The sequence below is a fragment of the Tinamus guttatus genome, unplaced genomic scaffold (genome assembly GCF_059628265.1).
Source record: "Tinamus guttatus ecotype Peru unplaced genomic scaffold, ASM5962826v1 Tinamus_guttatus_pri_ptg000402l, whole genome shotgun sequence".
NCBI classification, from domain to species: Eukaryota; Metazoa; Chordata; class Aves; order Tinamiformes; family Tinamidae; genus Tinamus; species Tinamus guttatus.
Window position 1 is genome coordinate 1759142 of NW_028288936.1, and position 14069 is coordinate 1773210.

Below are 14069 nucleotides of genomic sequence, written 5' to 3' on the forward strand. Positions count from 1 at the left end.
GCGGTCACAGCCAATGGGAGCGCGGGGGCGTGGCGCAGCGGGCCCCGCCTCCCTAGTTAAGGCGGCCTTCGGGCGCGGGCCGCTCACTGCGGGGGGGGCGAAGGCTGCGGCGGCGGCGGCTCCGGCAGCGGCTCCGCGCGACGCCGGGACACGCGCGCCGACACGCGCGCCCCGCCGCGCCCACGCGCGCGCCCCGCGCGCCGAGCCGCGGGGAGGCGCCGGGGGAGGGGCCGGCGGTGCCGCCGCCGCCGCCGCGGGAGTGGCGGCGGGCGCGGCGCACCTGGGAGGCGCGGGGCGCCGCCGGGGGCGGGCCCCGCGGGGGCGGCGGGCGGCGCGGCGCGAGGCGGCGCCCGCGCAGCCCGCCGCGGCGCCGCGGCCATGGAGCAGGAGAAGTACCTGCCCGAGCTCATGGCGGAGAAGGACAGCCTGGACCCCTCCTTCGTGCACGCCATGCGCCTCCTGGCCCACGGTGAGCGGCGGCGGGCGCGGAGCGGCGCGGGCGGGCGCGGAGCGGCGTGCGTCGCCCCTCGGCAGCGCCTCTGCCGGCGGCGCCGGGGCGCTGCCGCGGCGGCCCCCGGGGTTGTCGCCGCGTCCCGCCGCGCCGCGGGGCTCGCTCCGGGCGCCTCGGCGCGGCCCGTGCGGGCGGCATCGGCGGCTCCTGGCCGCGGTGCCGCGCGGGGCGCGATGGCTTCCCCGCGCGCTTGTGCAGGGCTGGAGCGCAGCGCGGCAGCCTGCCCGTCCTCGCGTAGCGTCCCGCTCGGCTCCCTCATTTCGGTCAAACTATTTTTTTTTTTCTATTTTTTTTGGGGGGGGGGGAGGGAGTGCTTTAAAAGTTCATAATTTGGTGCCTGCGTGGCTGTGTCGTGCAGGCCCGTGGCGCCCGGCGCTTCGTGTGGGTGCCCTCAGTGAAGTTACCTCCGAGGGGCCTCCGCGGTCTTTGCTGCCCTTGCTTCTTAATCTGCATCCTCATGTCCAAAAGGAGGAGTAAAGAGGGATTTGCAAATCAAGGCAGGTGGCCAAACCCTTTAACGATACAGAAAATTACCTGGTTAGACCCTGGGGATGGCCACCAATTCCCCTTATCTCTTGTTCAGCGAGGAGTGACCAATTCCCAAAGTTCAGTAACAACTTAAGGAAAATCATAACCGTTTAAAGCTCGCTCTACTCAGAGGTGCAGAGGTCTTTTCATGGCCTTCCCAATGTGTGTGGCTCACGGACTATGGTTGGGGTGCCGAGCCCGGGCCCCGCGATGCCCGGGAGTTGGGTGTGAGGAACGTCCCTTTGCCGGGGCCGCCTCGCTGCTGGGGCCGTCGCCGCGCCGCTTGCCGCCGTTATTTTTCGGTTGAGAACTTTGCTTTTGTCACACTTTGATTCATCCAAGGGGTGTATATTTGCGCCTTGCAATTTGATCCGTTCCCAGAAGGGGGAGGTGTCTACTGAGAGCCTCTGTGTGCGGGAGAGGAGGAAAATGCGTGCGGCAAATAATTCAGTGCGTGTGAAGGAAAGTTAGAAAATAAAAATAAATAATAAAAAAGGGTGGGGGGAGGTGACAAAATAGCTGTTTCAGAGTTTTAGGTTCATGCAAAAAAAATGCATTTTCAAGGGCTTGTGAGGCTGCAGAAGTGATTAGTATTCTCATTCATCCCTGGTATAACTGGGACTAAGTCTGTGCTTTTCTAGCAGAAGCTGAAGGTGAGTTGTCTGTGGAAGCTGTAGGGATGCTAATGTCACGTTCACACCGGATACCTGGCATTATCCTTCAAACGCCATCTGTCAGGCTTTCTAGAGATTCATTTTGGAGTCTAGCATATGATGACTATTGAGACAGTTTTGTCAAAGTAAGTGTGAGACCAGTTAAGGAAGCAGGAATGAAGGCAGTGATTGCTCCTGGGCATTCAGGGAAGGAAAATGTACAACAGGCAGAAACGTGTGGGGCTGCCAGAAGAACGTGGGGCAGTAGTACAATCTCTGTAATAATATAGTGCTAGGATGTGTTGGCATTGCAGCGCTGCATACAGATGTCTCTTCTTTTGAGAAATAACACAGGAATACATAACAATAGCAGGCAGGTGTTATTTGTAGGTTGTACAAATTTTTGATTGCCAGGAGACTTAATATAAAATGTGTCAGTTTTGGTGTCAGGTTCTTTTTTTGCTTCGGGGAGGAGAGCCTCCAGCTCCGAGTTGAGTGCTGTGATTTTTCATGTCACTTGCTAGCACCTGAGGTTGAGGAGAGACATCTTCCTGTGTGAAACCATAGGTGGAAGCCTTCCAGAAATACACTATCAGCTGGTTTTTGTATTTAGGTTTACTTGGATTTACTTTAAAAAGTATTTGTTTTTTTAAATTTAAAATAAAACTCTGCCTGTTCAGCCTGGAAATATGTATTTTATGTTTAGATATGCTTAATTTCTTAAGCTGTGAATGACACAGAGGAAGCTACAAACTACTGCAATTTTCTCATAGTATATAATTTCTGTTTTATAACAGCTTTATTTTTATAAACCAAACTGTCAGCTATTTATCCCAAACAATATATAGGCAATTAAATTTTCCATGTGAGTATGACTTTGAACTATCTTACAGCTGTCGGTGTTTTCTAGTAGAAGCCTAAAGGAAAGACCCTTTGGAAAAAGAGCCAGCCCAAGTAACAGCGTCTCTCCTCACGGAAATACCAGCATTGCTTAGGTAATGAGGTAGCTAATTTCTCTGTTTAGCGACAGTCCGAACAACCTCTTGATTTCAGCTGGCGTGGGGAAGGCAGCGAGAATCAGGCCTTGTGCTTGAATCTCGGGTTAAGCCCCAGCTCCACGGATGGTTCCCATGTCTTGCCCGGAGCCTGCTGAGGCTCTGGGCTCCTCAGTTAGACTCCCTGGTCTCACTGTCCTAAAGCTCCCAGCAGGACAGGGCACAATTACTGGAAAGGCATCTAATTGTTTAGCCTCTGCCCTCTACCTGGAAGGTCCTTCTTGCAAGCCTGGTGTATTTATTCTAGCTAGTCTGAGAACTGATATAATGCAATTCCATTTTGCCCTGTGTACAGGGCAAATATTGGTTTATATATTGAGATCTTTTTTTTCTTGGACTTATGGAGAGTCATTTGGTTTTCATAAGGCAAGGTGGATTTGTCTTGTAACTGTATTTCTGTATTAAATAACTTGGGGCAAAAAGAAGGGCGCTATAGGCAAATGACTTGTCTTGGTGATGTAGAATATGGAGCCCAGGATGTGAGAGGCTATTGATCAAGCCTGTGACCTGCCTCTGATACTTTTGTATTTTTATTTATTTTTCTATAACTAGATATGAAAAGAGAGATTTTATTAGTTTATTCTGTCTAAACAAGCATTTAGGCTAAAATAAGATTAATACAAAATGTTAGTGTAAACCCATACATTAATATTAATCTGTAAGCAGTCACTTCTCTACTTATTGTGTTTCTTTTTCCTAATGTTTACATCAGGTGAGAAGAAATCTGTGTTTGCAAAATTGTTTGTATTAATCATCGTTTACTTTGTCCAAAGAAACGCAGTGTAAATAGCTGGAAGGTTGACTCAGGAAACCTGCAAATCTTTAGAGCATATATTTTAGAAATTTGGGGTTGATTAGAATCTAGATTTATATATCTCGTCTTTCATTAGTATCATATTCAATAAAAACGAGTAACACCAGTGCAAGCTCTAAAGGAGTACAAGCTATCACTGTTTCTACAAAGAGCAATGTCCTGGACATTACAGACTCGATCCCAAACTGGCTGAAACTGTTGGGAATCTTTTATCCTAGTTAGTGGACTACCAGGTAGTCCTTACACAAATAAGTTCATGGAGGTCCATGGTATTTGGAATAAAGATGTAATGAAAAAGGATACTTTAGAATGCACTGCTAATCTTAAGACTGAGTGTATAAGTTCTACCCTCTATGTATTTTTAAAGGTAAGATTTTTTTTTTTTTAATTGTGGTATAACAGCACAGTGTGTTTTCAGTCCTAGGAAGTGCTTTTGTCCTGCAGAATATAACACAGATGAATCCCTGTGATTTTAATGAGATAACTGATTTTAGAGTAACCAAAATAGGATAAAACCTCAGAAGAATGAGTTAAGTAAAGCAGCCATGTTAAGTGTTCATACTGATCTATCAAAGTTCTTAGTCATAAGAGTTGAAATCCCTTGGTGGGGGGGGAAAGACAGAATTGGTTTAAAACAACAACAAGAACAAAGTCTTAAAATTCTTCCTTTCAGAGCTGTGAATCAGCTTAGGTCCATTTGATCTGTCTTCATGGAAAACCCCTGCTTTGGAACAGTAAATTCTTCTACAAAGGAGGAGGCAATGTAAATGCAATAACTGATGGTAGTTTCTGACACTTCTCACACAAAATAGTGCTCCGTTGTTCATATAGTGCTGTTTGAATCAGCTGGGCTGCTTAAAGAATGGTTCAGTGTGAGAAGCAGAATTCAGCCACAGCTGTTGAAGAGAAGGTCAGAAGCACTTTCTAAGCCTTATCTGGGTAGCTGGAGCCTCGCTGGAACTCCACAGCACACTGTCTTTTTAGATATGTGAATGTTCTCCTTGGAAGAAAAGTATAGAGTATATTTGTAGTATTTTTAAAAAGATATTTTGAGTCTTTTTAGTGTATTAATTCAGGGAACTCTTACAACTGCGTTTCTCCCCCTTCTGCCTCAAGGCAGACATTTTTAAACTCAAGAACTTGGGAAATCGGCAATCCTAGCTGCCAGTGCCAAGGGGGAACAGTGAACAGAAAGTCTCTGTCTCTCTCAACTTGCCAGGCACTTGCAACCTTTTTGGAATCGAGTGGCCATTCGTAGCCAGGAGGTGGCATGATTGGCCTCCACATGCCAAGCCTGGACCTCGGATCCCAGCGCCTTCGCGGCAAGGTCCAGCCTTGCCCTGCAGACGGTCTTGCTCATCAGATGTGCTCATTTCTCCTTTAATATGCAGGCAGCGTATCCTGGCTGACCGGATTTGCTGTGAGTTATTAGGGTATTTGTTACTCCCTAAAATCTGATGCTGACTGTTGTGGCAGGTGCAAAATACTCCTAAGGAGAACTCAAACATATGTATAAAGAGTAAGGCCTTGCTAGCCTGCCAGGCGATGCTAGGACTAGAGAGGTGCCTTGGTGACATCTGAGCTGCAGGCTTCGAGTATAAGGTGTGTTGGGTCCTACTCTAGAAAGCATAAATGTAGCTGTTGTTGGGTAGTTCATGTCCAATCTTTATTAAAATGGAAGTGTATCATGCTTTGCTCTGCAGCTGTATCTCTGCCTGAAAGTACTGCACAGATGAAACAGTGTTTTCTTGGCCTGTAGAGTCACTGCATCTGTCCTGCAGCTTGATTCGGGCTAAGAGTATCTTTCTAAAAGTAGGCAATTTTTAACTGTTTCCCAGAAATCTCTTTCCCTCAGATCCAGTAGTTGGTGGGAGAAAAGTTTATTTAGCCTCAAAATATTCATTTAAATTCTTGTTGAGGAAAGGACAATTAAAAAAAAAATGGGGGGAGAGGGGGCGTTCCTCAGAAAGTGGAGATGTACAAAACATAGGCTGTTTTGCAGGCAGTAAAAGCAGTAGGAAGGCACTAGAATTCATCTGCTCTTCCTTCTTTTTTCCCCACTCTTTGGACTGTGGCTGTACCACGGAGTTGGACTTGTCAGCACTTCGTATCACAAAAAGTTTAGGCAGGCTTAAAATAAAGTGGGTAAAGCTAAGAATTAATTAATAATAATTAATAATAATAATAAATTAGTAATTTCCCAAGATGTCCCTAGCTGTAAAAACATGTAGGGTCTTTGTGGTTGGACCAAGCAACCTTGACATGTGGGTCTGAGGTGTTTAGTACATAGAGGCTTTTTTTTTTTCTAGTGGTACTATATACCCTACTGAATACCTTCAAAACCTATCTGTAAGAAGACTGTAATGCTGAATTTCACTCTAATTTGAACTCTCTAAATGAAAATAGCTTTATAAGAAATGTATGTTATCTCTATTACTTTTTAAAAGAAATTACTCTCTTAAAATTTCCAGGCAAAAATAATCCTGCTTATTACAGTCTTCTGTAAACCCTGTCAGATTGTAATTGGAATCCTGCTGGAACTGAGTACAACTATTTCCTTATCCTGAATAGAAGTATATACTGGAGCTAATAAAAACATGAAGAAAAATTATCAAAGAATTTTAGCAAATTAAAAAGTTGCCTTCCTAAAATAATATATATATTGTTTTCTGATTTTCAAAGTTTCTTATTGAAGGGGACTTTTCAGATTCAGCACTGGAATTTTAGCGAAGAAAACTTGTAATACAACTAACATTGTAGCAGTGAAATTTGTCCCCCTATAAGACGATGGAGAGTTGTGAGGGTCTTGCATGGCTTCATGTGGTATCACCAGAGACATCCCTCATGGCTGCTGGCATTTCCCTTGGTTCCTCGGTTAGCAAATGGAAAGAAGCTGGGCAGGTCACTGCTGCCCTTGAATTGCTCTGTGCCTGCTGGTGAACATCAGCATCAGCTTCTTGTTGTGAAGGTTGTGCCTAAAGAGGGAAAGCTGCTGATTTATAAGTTCCTTCTGGAAATCGATGTGGCCTTTGGATAAAAAATGATGTTTTATGATAGTCCGTAAAAGATTGATAGGTAATTTGTGTTCTTCCCTTTAGCTGTGGTTTGGGGCCTGGAAGAAGAGTCCGCTTTGTTGGAGCAGATGCAGCCAGGATTTACTGGTGAAGGCAGCAGTGTCCTCAGCACACAAAACAGGCAGAGCCAGAGCCACCGGCTGCAGCCAGTAACTTCCGAGGAGCCACACTGGGAATAAAAGGGGAGAAATGGTTTTCACAGGGAATGTGATTACTGGAAAAAGGAATCAAATCCTATTTTGGCATACTGTCCTAGCTAATCATCTCTGGTATTAAAATGTTAAGATCCCTAAGAGTATATGGTTTATTTATTTATTTGAGGGGGAGGCAAATGTTTGAAATAGTTTTCAAGAGCTCGATAAGGCTTGTATGTGTGTTTTTAAACATGGACTTTTGGTTTCAAAATATCTGTTTTCCCTCTCACCTCTCATGGTGCTTTTATGCTTCAGGCTTCTGATAGTCATCTGGACGATTATATGTAAGCAAATCTGTTTTTACCCTTTTCATCTTTTTAAGATTGGTGGCAAGAACTTCTTGCTGTTTTCTGGGATTTGTGCTGCTTGCTCTCTGTGGTTAGAGAGTGAACTCTTTAGTGAGGGAGTGAGACTGTCTCTTTCTTCAATACCTATGGCTGTGCTGTTTTGCTGCAGCAATAAAGCGGCCTCTGTGACTTCCCAGTTTGTAACTAAAACGAATCTCTACCAGCTCTGCTGAAATTAGCAACACCAAACTCTTAAATGACTTACTGAGTTTCCTGTTGAGGTTTGAGGGGTAAATTAAGGAATGATAAATGAAGGAAAAATCTAAAGGATTTTCTTCCCCCTTTCTTCAGATTTCTTTTTCTTGAGGAATGGCTGAGTTAGTTTTGGCTATATTATGTCTGTTGTTCTAGTGTATGCACAAGTTATGGAACTATCAAGAGATTCAGCTTTAGCTACATGTTTGTAATTATTTTTGCCATATATATTGTAAAGTGGTGCCCTTTACCCTCAATTTAAAATTGGAAGGTACTTTCTCTTCATAAGCATAGTCCAAGGCAAATATAAATATAGCATATTTATTTTGCACTCAAGGGACACTGACAGGAAAGCTGCCTTGGTCACCTGGAAGCACCCGGAAGAAGCAGCGGGTGATCGTCATGGGTGACTCCCTGCTGCAGGGCACAGAGGCACCGATATGTAGACCGGACCCCTCATCCAGAGAGGTCTGCTGCTTGCCAGGGGCCCGAATAAAGGATATCACAGAAAGGCTCCCAGGGCTTGTCCGGGAGTCTGACTATTACCCGCTCGTACTGTTTCACATGGGTGCAAATGGTGCCACGGGGAAACTGAGGGATATGAAGCAAGATTTCAGAGCCCTAGGGATGGCTGTCAAAGGTACGGGAGCCCAGGTAGTGTTCTCCTCTATCCTATCAATGAGGGAAATGGATTCAAGGAGGAGAAGGCGGATATGGCAGATTAACTGGCTGCGCTGCTGGGCTTGGCAACAGGGTTTTGGCTTCTATGACCATGGGACTCTGATGACCAATCAGTGGGGAATGATGGGAACCATCTCAACAAGAGGGGCACACGTCTCTGCCAAAAGACTGGCCAACCTGATTAGGAGGGCTTTAAACTAGACGAGAAGGGGGAAGGGGAGTGTCACATAGACAGGGCAATCAGTACCACACAGCCAAAGTCAGATGGCTTCCAGTGGGAGTATGGTAGTGGGGAGGTGAGGATAGGATATGATTATAGAGGGTCCTCTTTCACCCTTCCTGCAGAACTTGCAGGCTCGGTTACTTCCCTGAAATGCCTGTACACCAATGCGTGAAGCATGGGGAATAAGCAGGACAAACTGGAGATTTGTGTGCGGTCCCGGCGTCATGATCTCATTGGAATCACAGAGACGTGGTGGGATAGCTCACACGACTGGAGCGCTGCCATGGAAGGCTGTGTGCTCTTTAGGAAGGACAGGCTGGGAAGGCGAGGTGGTGGAGTTGCTCTTTATGTGAGAGAGCAACTGGAATGCATGGAGCTCAACCTGGGAGTGGAGGATGAGCGAGTTGAGAGCTTGTGGGTAAGGGTTAACGGGCAGGCTGATGTGGGAGACACTGTGGTGGGTGTCTGCTACAGGCCACCTGACCAGGACGAGGAGGTTGATGAGGCCTTCTATAGCCAGCTGGATATTGCCTCATGGTCACAGGCCCTGGTTCTCGTGAGGGACTTCAACTACCCCAACATCAACTGGAAGGACAACACAACCAGGCACAAACAGTCCTGGAGGTTCCTGCAGAGCGTCAACGATAACTTTTTGGCGCAGGTTGTGGAGGAGCCAACGAGAAGAGGTGGGCTACTGGACCTCGTGCTATCAAATAGAGAGGGACTTGTAGGAGTTGTGAAGGTGGGGGGTAGCCTTGGCTGCAGTGACCATGAGTTGGTGGAGTTCAGGATCCAACGAGGAGGTGGCAGGGCTGTAAGTAGCCTTGCAACCATGGACTTGAGGAGGGCCAACTTTAGCCTCCTCACAGACCTTCTCGGAAGAATCCCATGGGCTAGAGCTCTAGCAGGAAGGGTGGCCCAAGAGAGCTGGTTAGTTTTCAAGCAGCTCTTCCTCCACACCCAGCAACAGTGCATCCCTGTGTGTAAGAAGTCAGGCAGAGGGGGCAGGAGACCTGCATGGATGAGGAGGGAGCTTGTAGCAATGCTCAAGCAGAAGATGGCAGTATACAGAATGTGGAAAAAAGGACAGGTCCCCTGGGAGAAATACAGGAACGTAGTCAGGGAATGCAGAGATGCGACAAGGAAAACTAAGGCACGTTTGGAACACAATCTAGTAAGGGATGTTAAAAATAACAAGAAAAACTTCTTCAAATATATTAATAGCAAAAGAAAGATCAGGAAAAATGTGAGTCTGCTGGTGAACAGGGTGGGTACCCTGGTTATGAATAACACAGAAAAAGCAGAGTTGCTGAATGCCTTCTTTGCTTGGGTGTTTACCAAGGGCAGCCCTTTAGAGCCCCAGGCCCTAGGGACAAGAGAAGAAGCCTGGAGAGAGGAGGACTCGCCCTGGGTAGAGGAAGATTGGGTCAGAGAGCACCTAAGGAAATTTGATACTCAAAAATCCATGGACCCTGATGGGATGCACCCCAGAGTTCTGCGTGAGCTGGCAGATGCCATAGCTAAGCCGCTCTCCATCATCTTTGAAAGATCCTGGAGAACGAGGGAGGTCCCGGAGGACTGGAAGAAGGCCAATGTCACTCCAGTCTTCAAAAAAGACAAGAAGGAGGATCCAGGTAACTACAGGCCGGTGAGCCTCACCTCATACTGGCTGTTGTCTGTGGGCACATGGAGGACAAGAAGATGCTCAAGAGTAGTCAGCATGGATTCACCAAGGGGAAATCTTGCTTGACTAACCTGATAGCCTTTTATGATGGAATGACCAGCTGGATAGATGAGGGGAGAGCGGTGGATGTCGTCTATCTCGACTTCACCAAGGCTTTTGACACTGTCCCTCACAACATCCTCCTGGGCAAGATCTGGAAGTGTGGGATAGATGAGTGCACAGTGAAGTGGATTAGGAACTGGCTGGATGGCAGAGCTCAGAGGGTGGTGATCAGCGGTGCTGAGTCTAGTTGGAGGCCTGCAGCTAGTGGGGTCCCCCAGGGGTCAGTCCTCAGTCCAGTCCTGTTCAATTTATTCATCAATGACCTGGATGAAGGCACAGAGTGCTCCCTCAGCAAGTTTGCTGATGATACCAAACTGGGAGGAGTAGCTGGTGCCCCAGAGGGCTGCGCTGCCATCCAGAGGGACCTGGACAACTGGGCGGTGAAAAACCTCATACAATTCAACAAGGCCAAGTGCAAGGTCCTGCACCTGGAGAGGAATAACCCCAGATACCAGTACAGGCTGGGGACTGACCTTCTGGAGAGCAGCTCTGCAGAGAAGGACCTGGGTGTCATGGTGGAGGACAAGTTGACCATGAGGCAGCAGTGTGCCCTCGTGGCCAAGAAGGCCAATGGGATCCTGGGCTGCATTAAGAAGAGCATCTCCAGCAGGTCGAGGGAGGTGATCCTGCCCCTCTACTCAGCCCTGCTGAGGCCGCATCTGGAGTATTGTGTCCAGTTCTGGGCCCCACAGTACAAGAGGGATGTGGAGCTGCTGGAGAGAGTCCAGCGCAGGGCTACAAGGATGATCAGGGGCCTGGAACATCTGCCCTATGAGGAGAGGCTGAGGGAGCTGGGCCTGTTCAGCCTGAAGAAGAGAAGGCTGAGAGGGGACCTGATCAGTGTCTATAAGTACCTCAAGGGAAGCAGTGAGGAGGATGGTGCTAGCCACTGATAGAACTAGAGGAAATGGCCACAAACTGAAGCACCAAAAGTTCCACAGGAACTTAAGGAAATTTTTTTTAACAGTGAGGGTGACAGAGCCCTGGAACAGGCTGCCCAGAGAGGTTGTGGAGTCTCCTTCTCTGGAGATCTTCAAAACCCTCTTGGACGCAGTCCTGTGCCACGTGCTCTAGGTGACCCTGCGTGTGCAGGGGGGTTGGACTAGATGATCTCTAGGGGTCCCTTCCAACCTTAAGCATTCTATGATTCTATGGTCAAAATCTTGTATTTCTCTGAGTCTTCTTCCTGATCCTGTACACTTCTATTCTACCACAAGTGTTTTTTTTTTTGTCTGCAGTAAATAAACTATTGCACAGCACTGTAATTTCATTCAGTACTTAAATTAGGTTAGGGGCCCTCCAAATGCTGTCTGTGTTGGTGCTGTTATTGAGGTTGGTTGGTTTGTTCTTTGCTTGCTGCAAATGAGGTGTTCAGTATAAACACCAACAGATCAATTTGTAAAAGCCTAGGAGAGATATTTTAGTGATCAATAAAGCAAAAGGGATCCCTAAGTCAGTGCTGAATGTGGCAAAACCAGTGCTTTTGTTGCATATTTTGTGTTACTCTTATTTTTTCCGGAAGAATTAAACTGCTGGGTAGCCTGGATATATCATAATTGTGTCGAAATATATGTGACAAAAAGGTGCCTACCCAGAACAAGCATGTTACGCTGCAAGCCATCTGTTCAGTGTTAGGACACTCTTGCTAAATGCACGAATAATATGAAATATGTGTGGTGCTAAGAAATTATGAGAACAGAAGGCTTCACTTTGCCATTGATACAAGGATTCTGAGATCATGTTTTTGTGTAAGTTGCCATTTTTACTCTCACTCGTGCAAGTCCTTTTTTTGTGATAGAAGTGGAAGGAAATGTATAATTACAGAAAGCAGAAATGAACTGGTTTGAATTACATGCAAAACGTGCTTAATGTGATTATGTAGCCATACAAACACTAGGAAGGCCTGAACTAGGGGTAAAAAATAGTTACAAATTAACAGCAATGTTTGGTTGCATCTTGCATTTCTTGCCGTTTCTATTCCTTCTTCTTAAAGACTTTAAAATTATTTAGAGAGAAAGATGATTAAAAAAATCAGGTGAAGAGAGGGAAAACAATCAAACAAGGAAAGAAAGTGAGGGAAAAGAAAGAGCAAGGGAGAATAAGAGAATATTGCAAGGTTATTAGAGAACATAGCGGAGAAAGGGGTAGCAATACAGAAAAGGATATAAAGAAGAAAACAAAGATGGTAAATAAAAATGTGAAAGACTAAATATTCTGAGTTAAAAGGTATATTTTAGTTAGCTTGAAGACAACGATGAAAGCTAGAAATAGCCAACCTTTAAAGTTTAAAAAGGCTTCAGGAAACTTTCAATTAAGTTTTATTCAATTAAAATGAAAAACAACAAAAAAGTTGCTGATAAACATTTAGAAAATTTTTTGATTACTTATGGAAAAAATGAGGATGCTCGGGTCTTTCTGAAAAGCTTCTGTGACAATGGTATCAGAACAATATAATTGTTTTTCATGTGCTTAGGGATACTATAGGTGCCTGTGCCTACATATATAAATAAAGATTATGCATTAATCAAACACAACAATCTTTTTTCAGAGTTACTGCTAATTTTATCCTGAACAGCAACTGAGATTTTTACCTTGTAGTAACATTTACAATTTTCTGGAATCTTTTAGTCCTACAGTGTAAATAGTTACTCTACTTACACTTTGTACTTTAAAATATAATACTGTATTGTCAAACAACCTTTTATTTTAAATTCCTCTGACATTTAATGCAATATACTAATTCTTAATGTTTTAGTTGTGTTGTTTGTTGCTTTTTCATTTAATAACACCTTTGAACTTTACATTGGAGTGCATTGGAGTGATATGAGCTGTGAGTTGGGGTGTTTTTTTTATATATTTGTATCAGTAGTCTCCACCTTGCGAGTGAAAAGGATCGTTCAGATTCTGTCAGGGATTTCAGCACTGCTGTTCCAGCATGGTTCTTTCCACTGCCTTTCCCTAATAATTTATGTCTGGTCCAACCTTCCTCTAAGCAGGAAGGTTGACTGGTGAACTTACCACCCTCAGCAGCTTGCATTCTATTTTATTCTTCTTTCCTATCTCCAGAAGCTTGATAAAATAGGAGAGAGAGAGAGACTGTTTTATATTTTTTTCCCTCTTGTGGAGCCTTGAGCTGGCATTAAAGTCAGCAGCTTCACTGGGAAGCGATGTCACAGAGATGTTGAAATGGGACTGGTTATGATGAGGAAAAGTTAAATGATTGACAGGTGTATTCCTAGGAAAGGGGAGGAAAGTTGGGAGGGGAGAACTCGAAGAAGTAGGTGAAGGTAAGAACAGAACACAAGGAAGAAATGAGAATAAAAGTTAAATTGAAGAATTCATTTTTTAGTCTAAAAGGCCGTAATGCTAGTCTACTGACTATGCTGAACTTATAATACTCTGTACTATACATATCCATATTAGCAGGTAATTACTTAACAGGTATTTTTTTTTTCTACCCAAGCAATTACTGTAGTTAATTTGGGAATGAGAGAAGAGTGTATTTATCTCATGGAAAATCTTCCATTCCATCATTAATTTTTCATGCTTGTAGGCCATAACCTCCTGTCCGTATCCCTGTAGGTAGATAAATCTATGTTAAAAATGCTAATATTGGTTTGAATGATTGAATGTCGAAAGGAAATGAAGACTGTATTCTCAGGATGATGTGTATTTCAGCAGGTTGACTCTTCCAGAGAAAAATGGCTCTTGGTATCTTGGTGTCTCTGGTAGAGACTTGTGGCATTTGAGTTTCCAAGCGTTTTGACATAGTCTCCTGAATTAGAGATTATTACTCTTTGTAATGGAGACGTGATTCCAGCTGCCGGCACGGTGGCTACCGCAGCCAGCACCAGCTGGTAACTTCCCAGAAGGGCTAAGGATGAGCAGATGTTGAGCCCTTTGCCCAGGCTTCCCTTGCGCCTGCAGGTCAGAGAACCAGCTAGGATATGTTGCTGTGCTCTCTCCTCTCGTGTGCCTGCCTTTCCTTCCTCAAGGAAACGAGGCTTT

General features: G+C 45.3%; 1 protein-coding gene across 1 annotated transcript in view; it reads left to right on the top strand.

The window, feature by feature from the left end:
• Window positions 1-361: 361 nt before the first annotated feature.
• The window catches only part of KHDRBS2 (KH RNA binding domain containing, signal transduction associated 2), a 336178-nt gene continuing 322470 nt past the window's right edge, over window positions 362-14069 (top strand). Inside the window, exon 1 of the mRNA XM_088531225.1 lies at window positions 362-469. Coding sequence (XP_088387351.1) covers window positions 379-469 — 91 coding nt within the window. The 5' untranslated portion in view covers window positions 362-378. The remainder of the gene's footprint in view (window positions 470-14069) is intronic.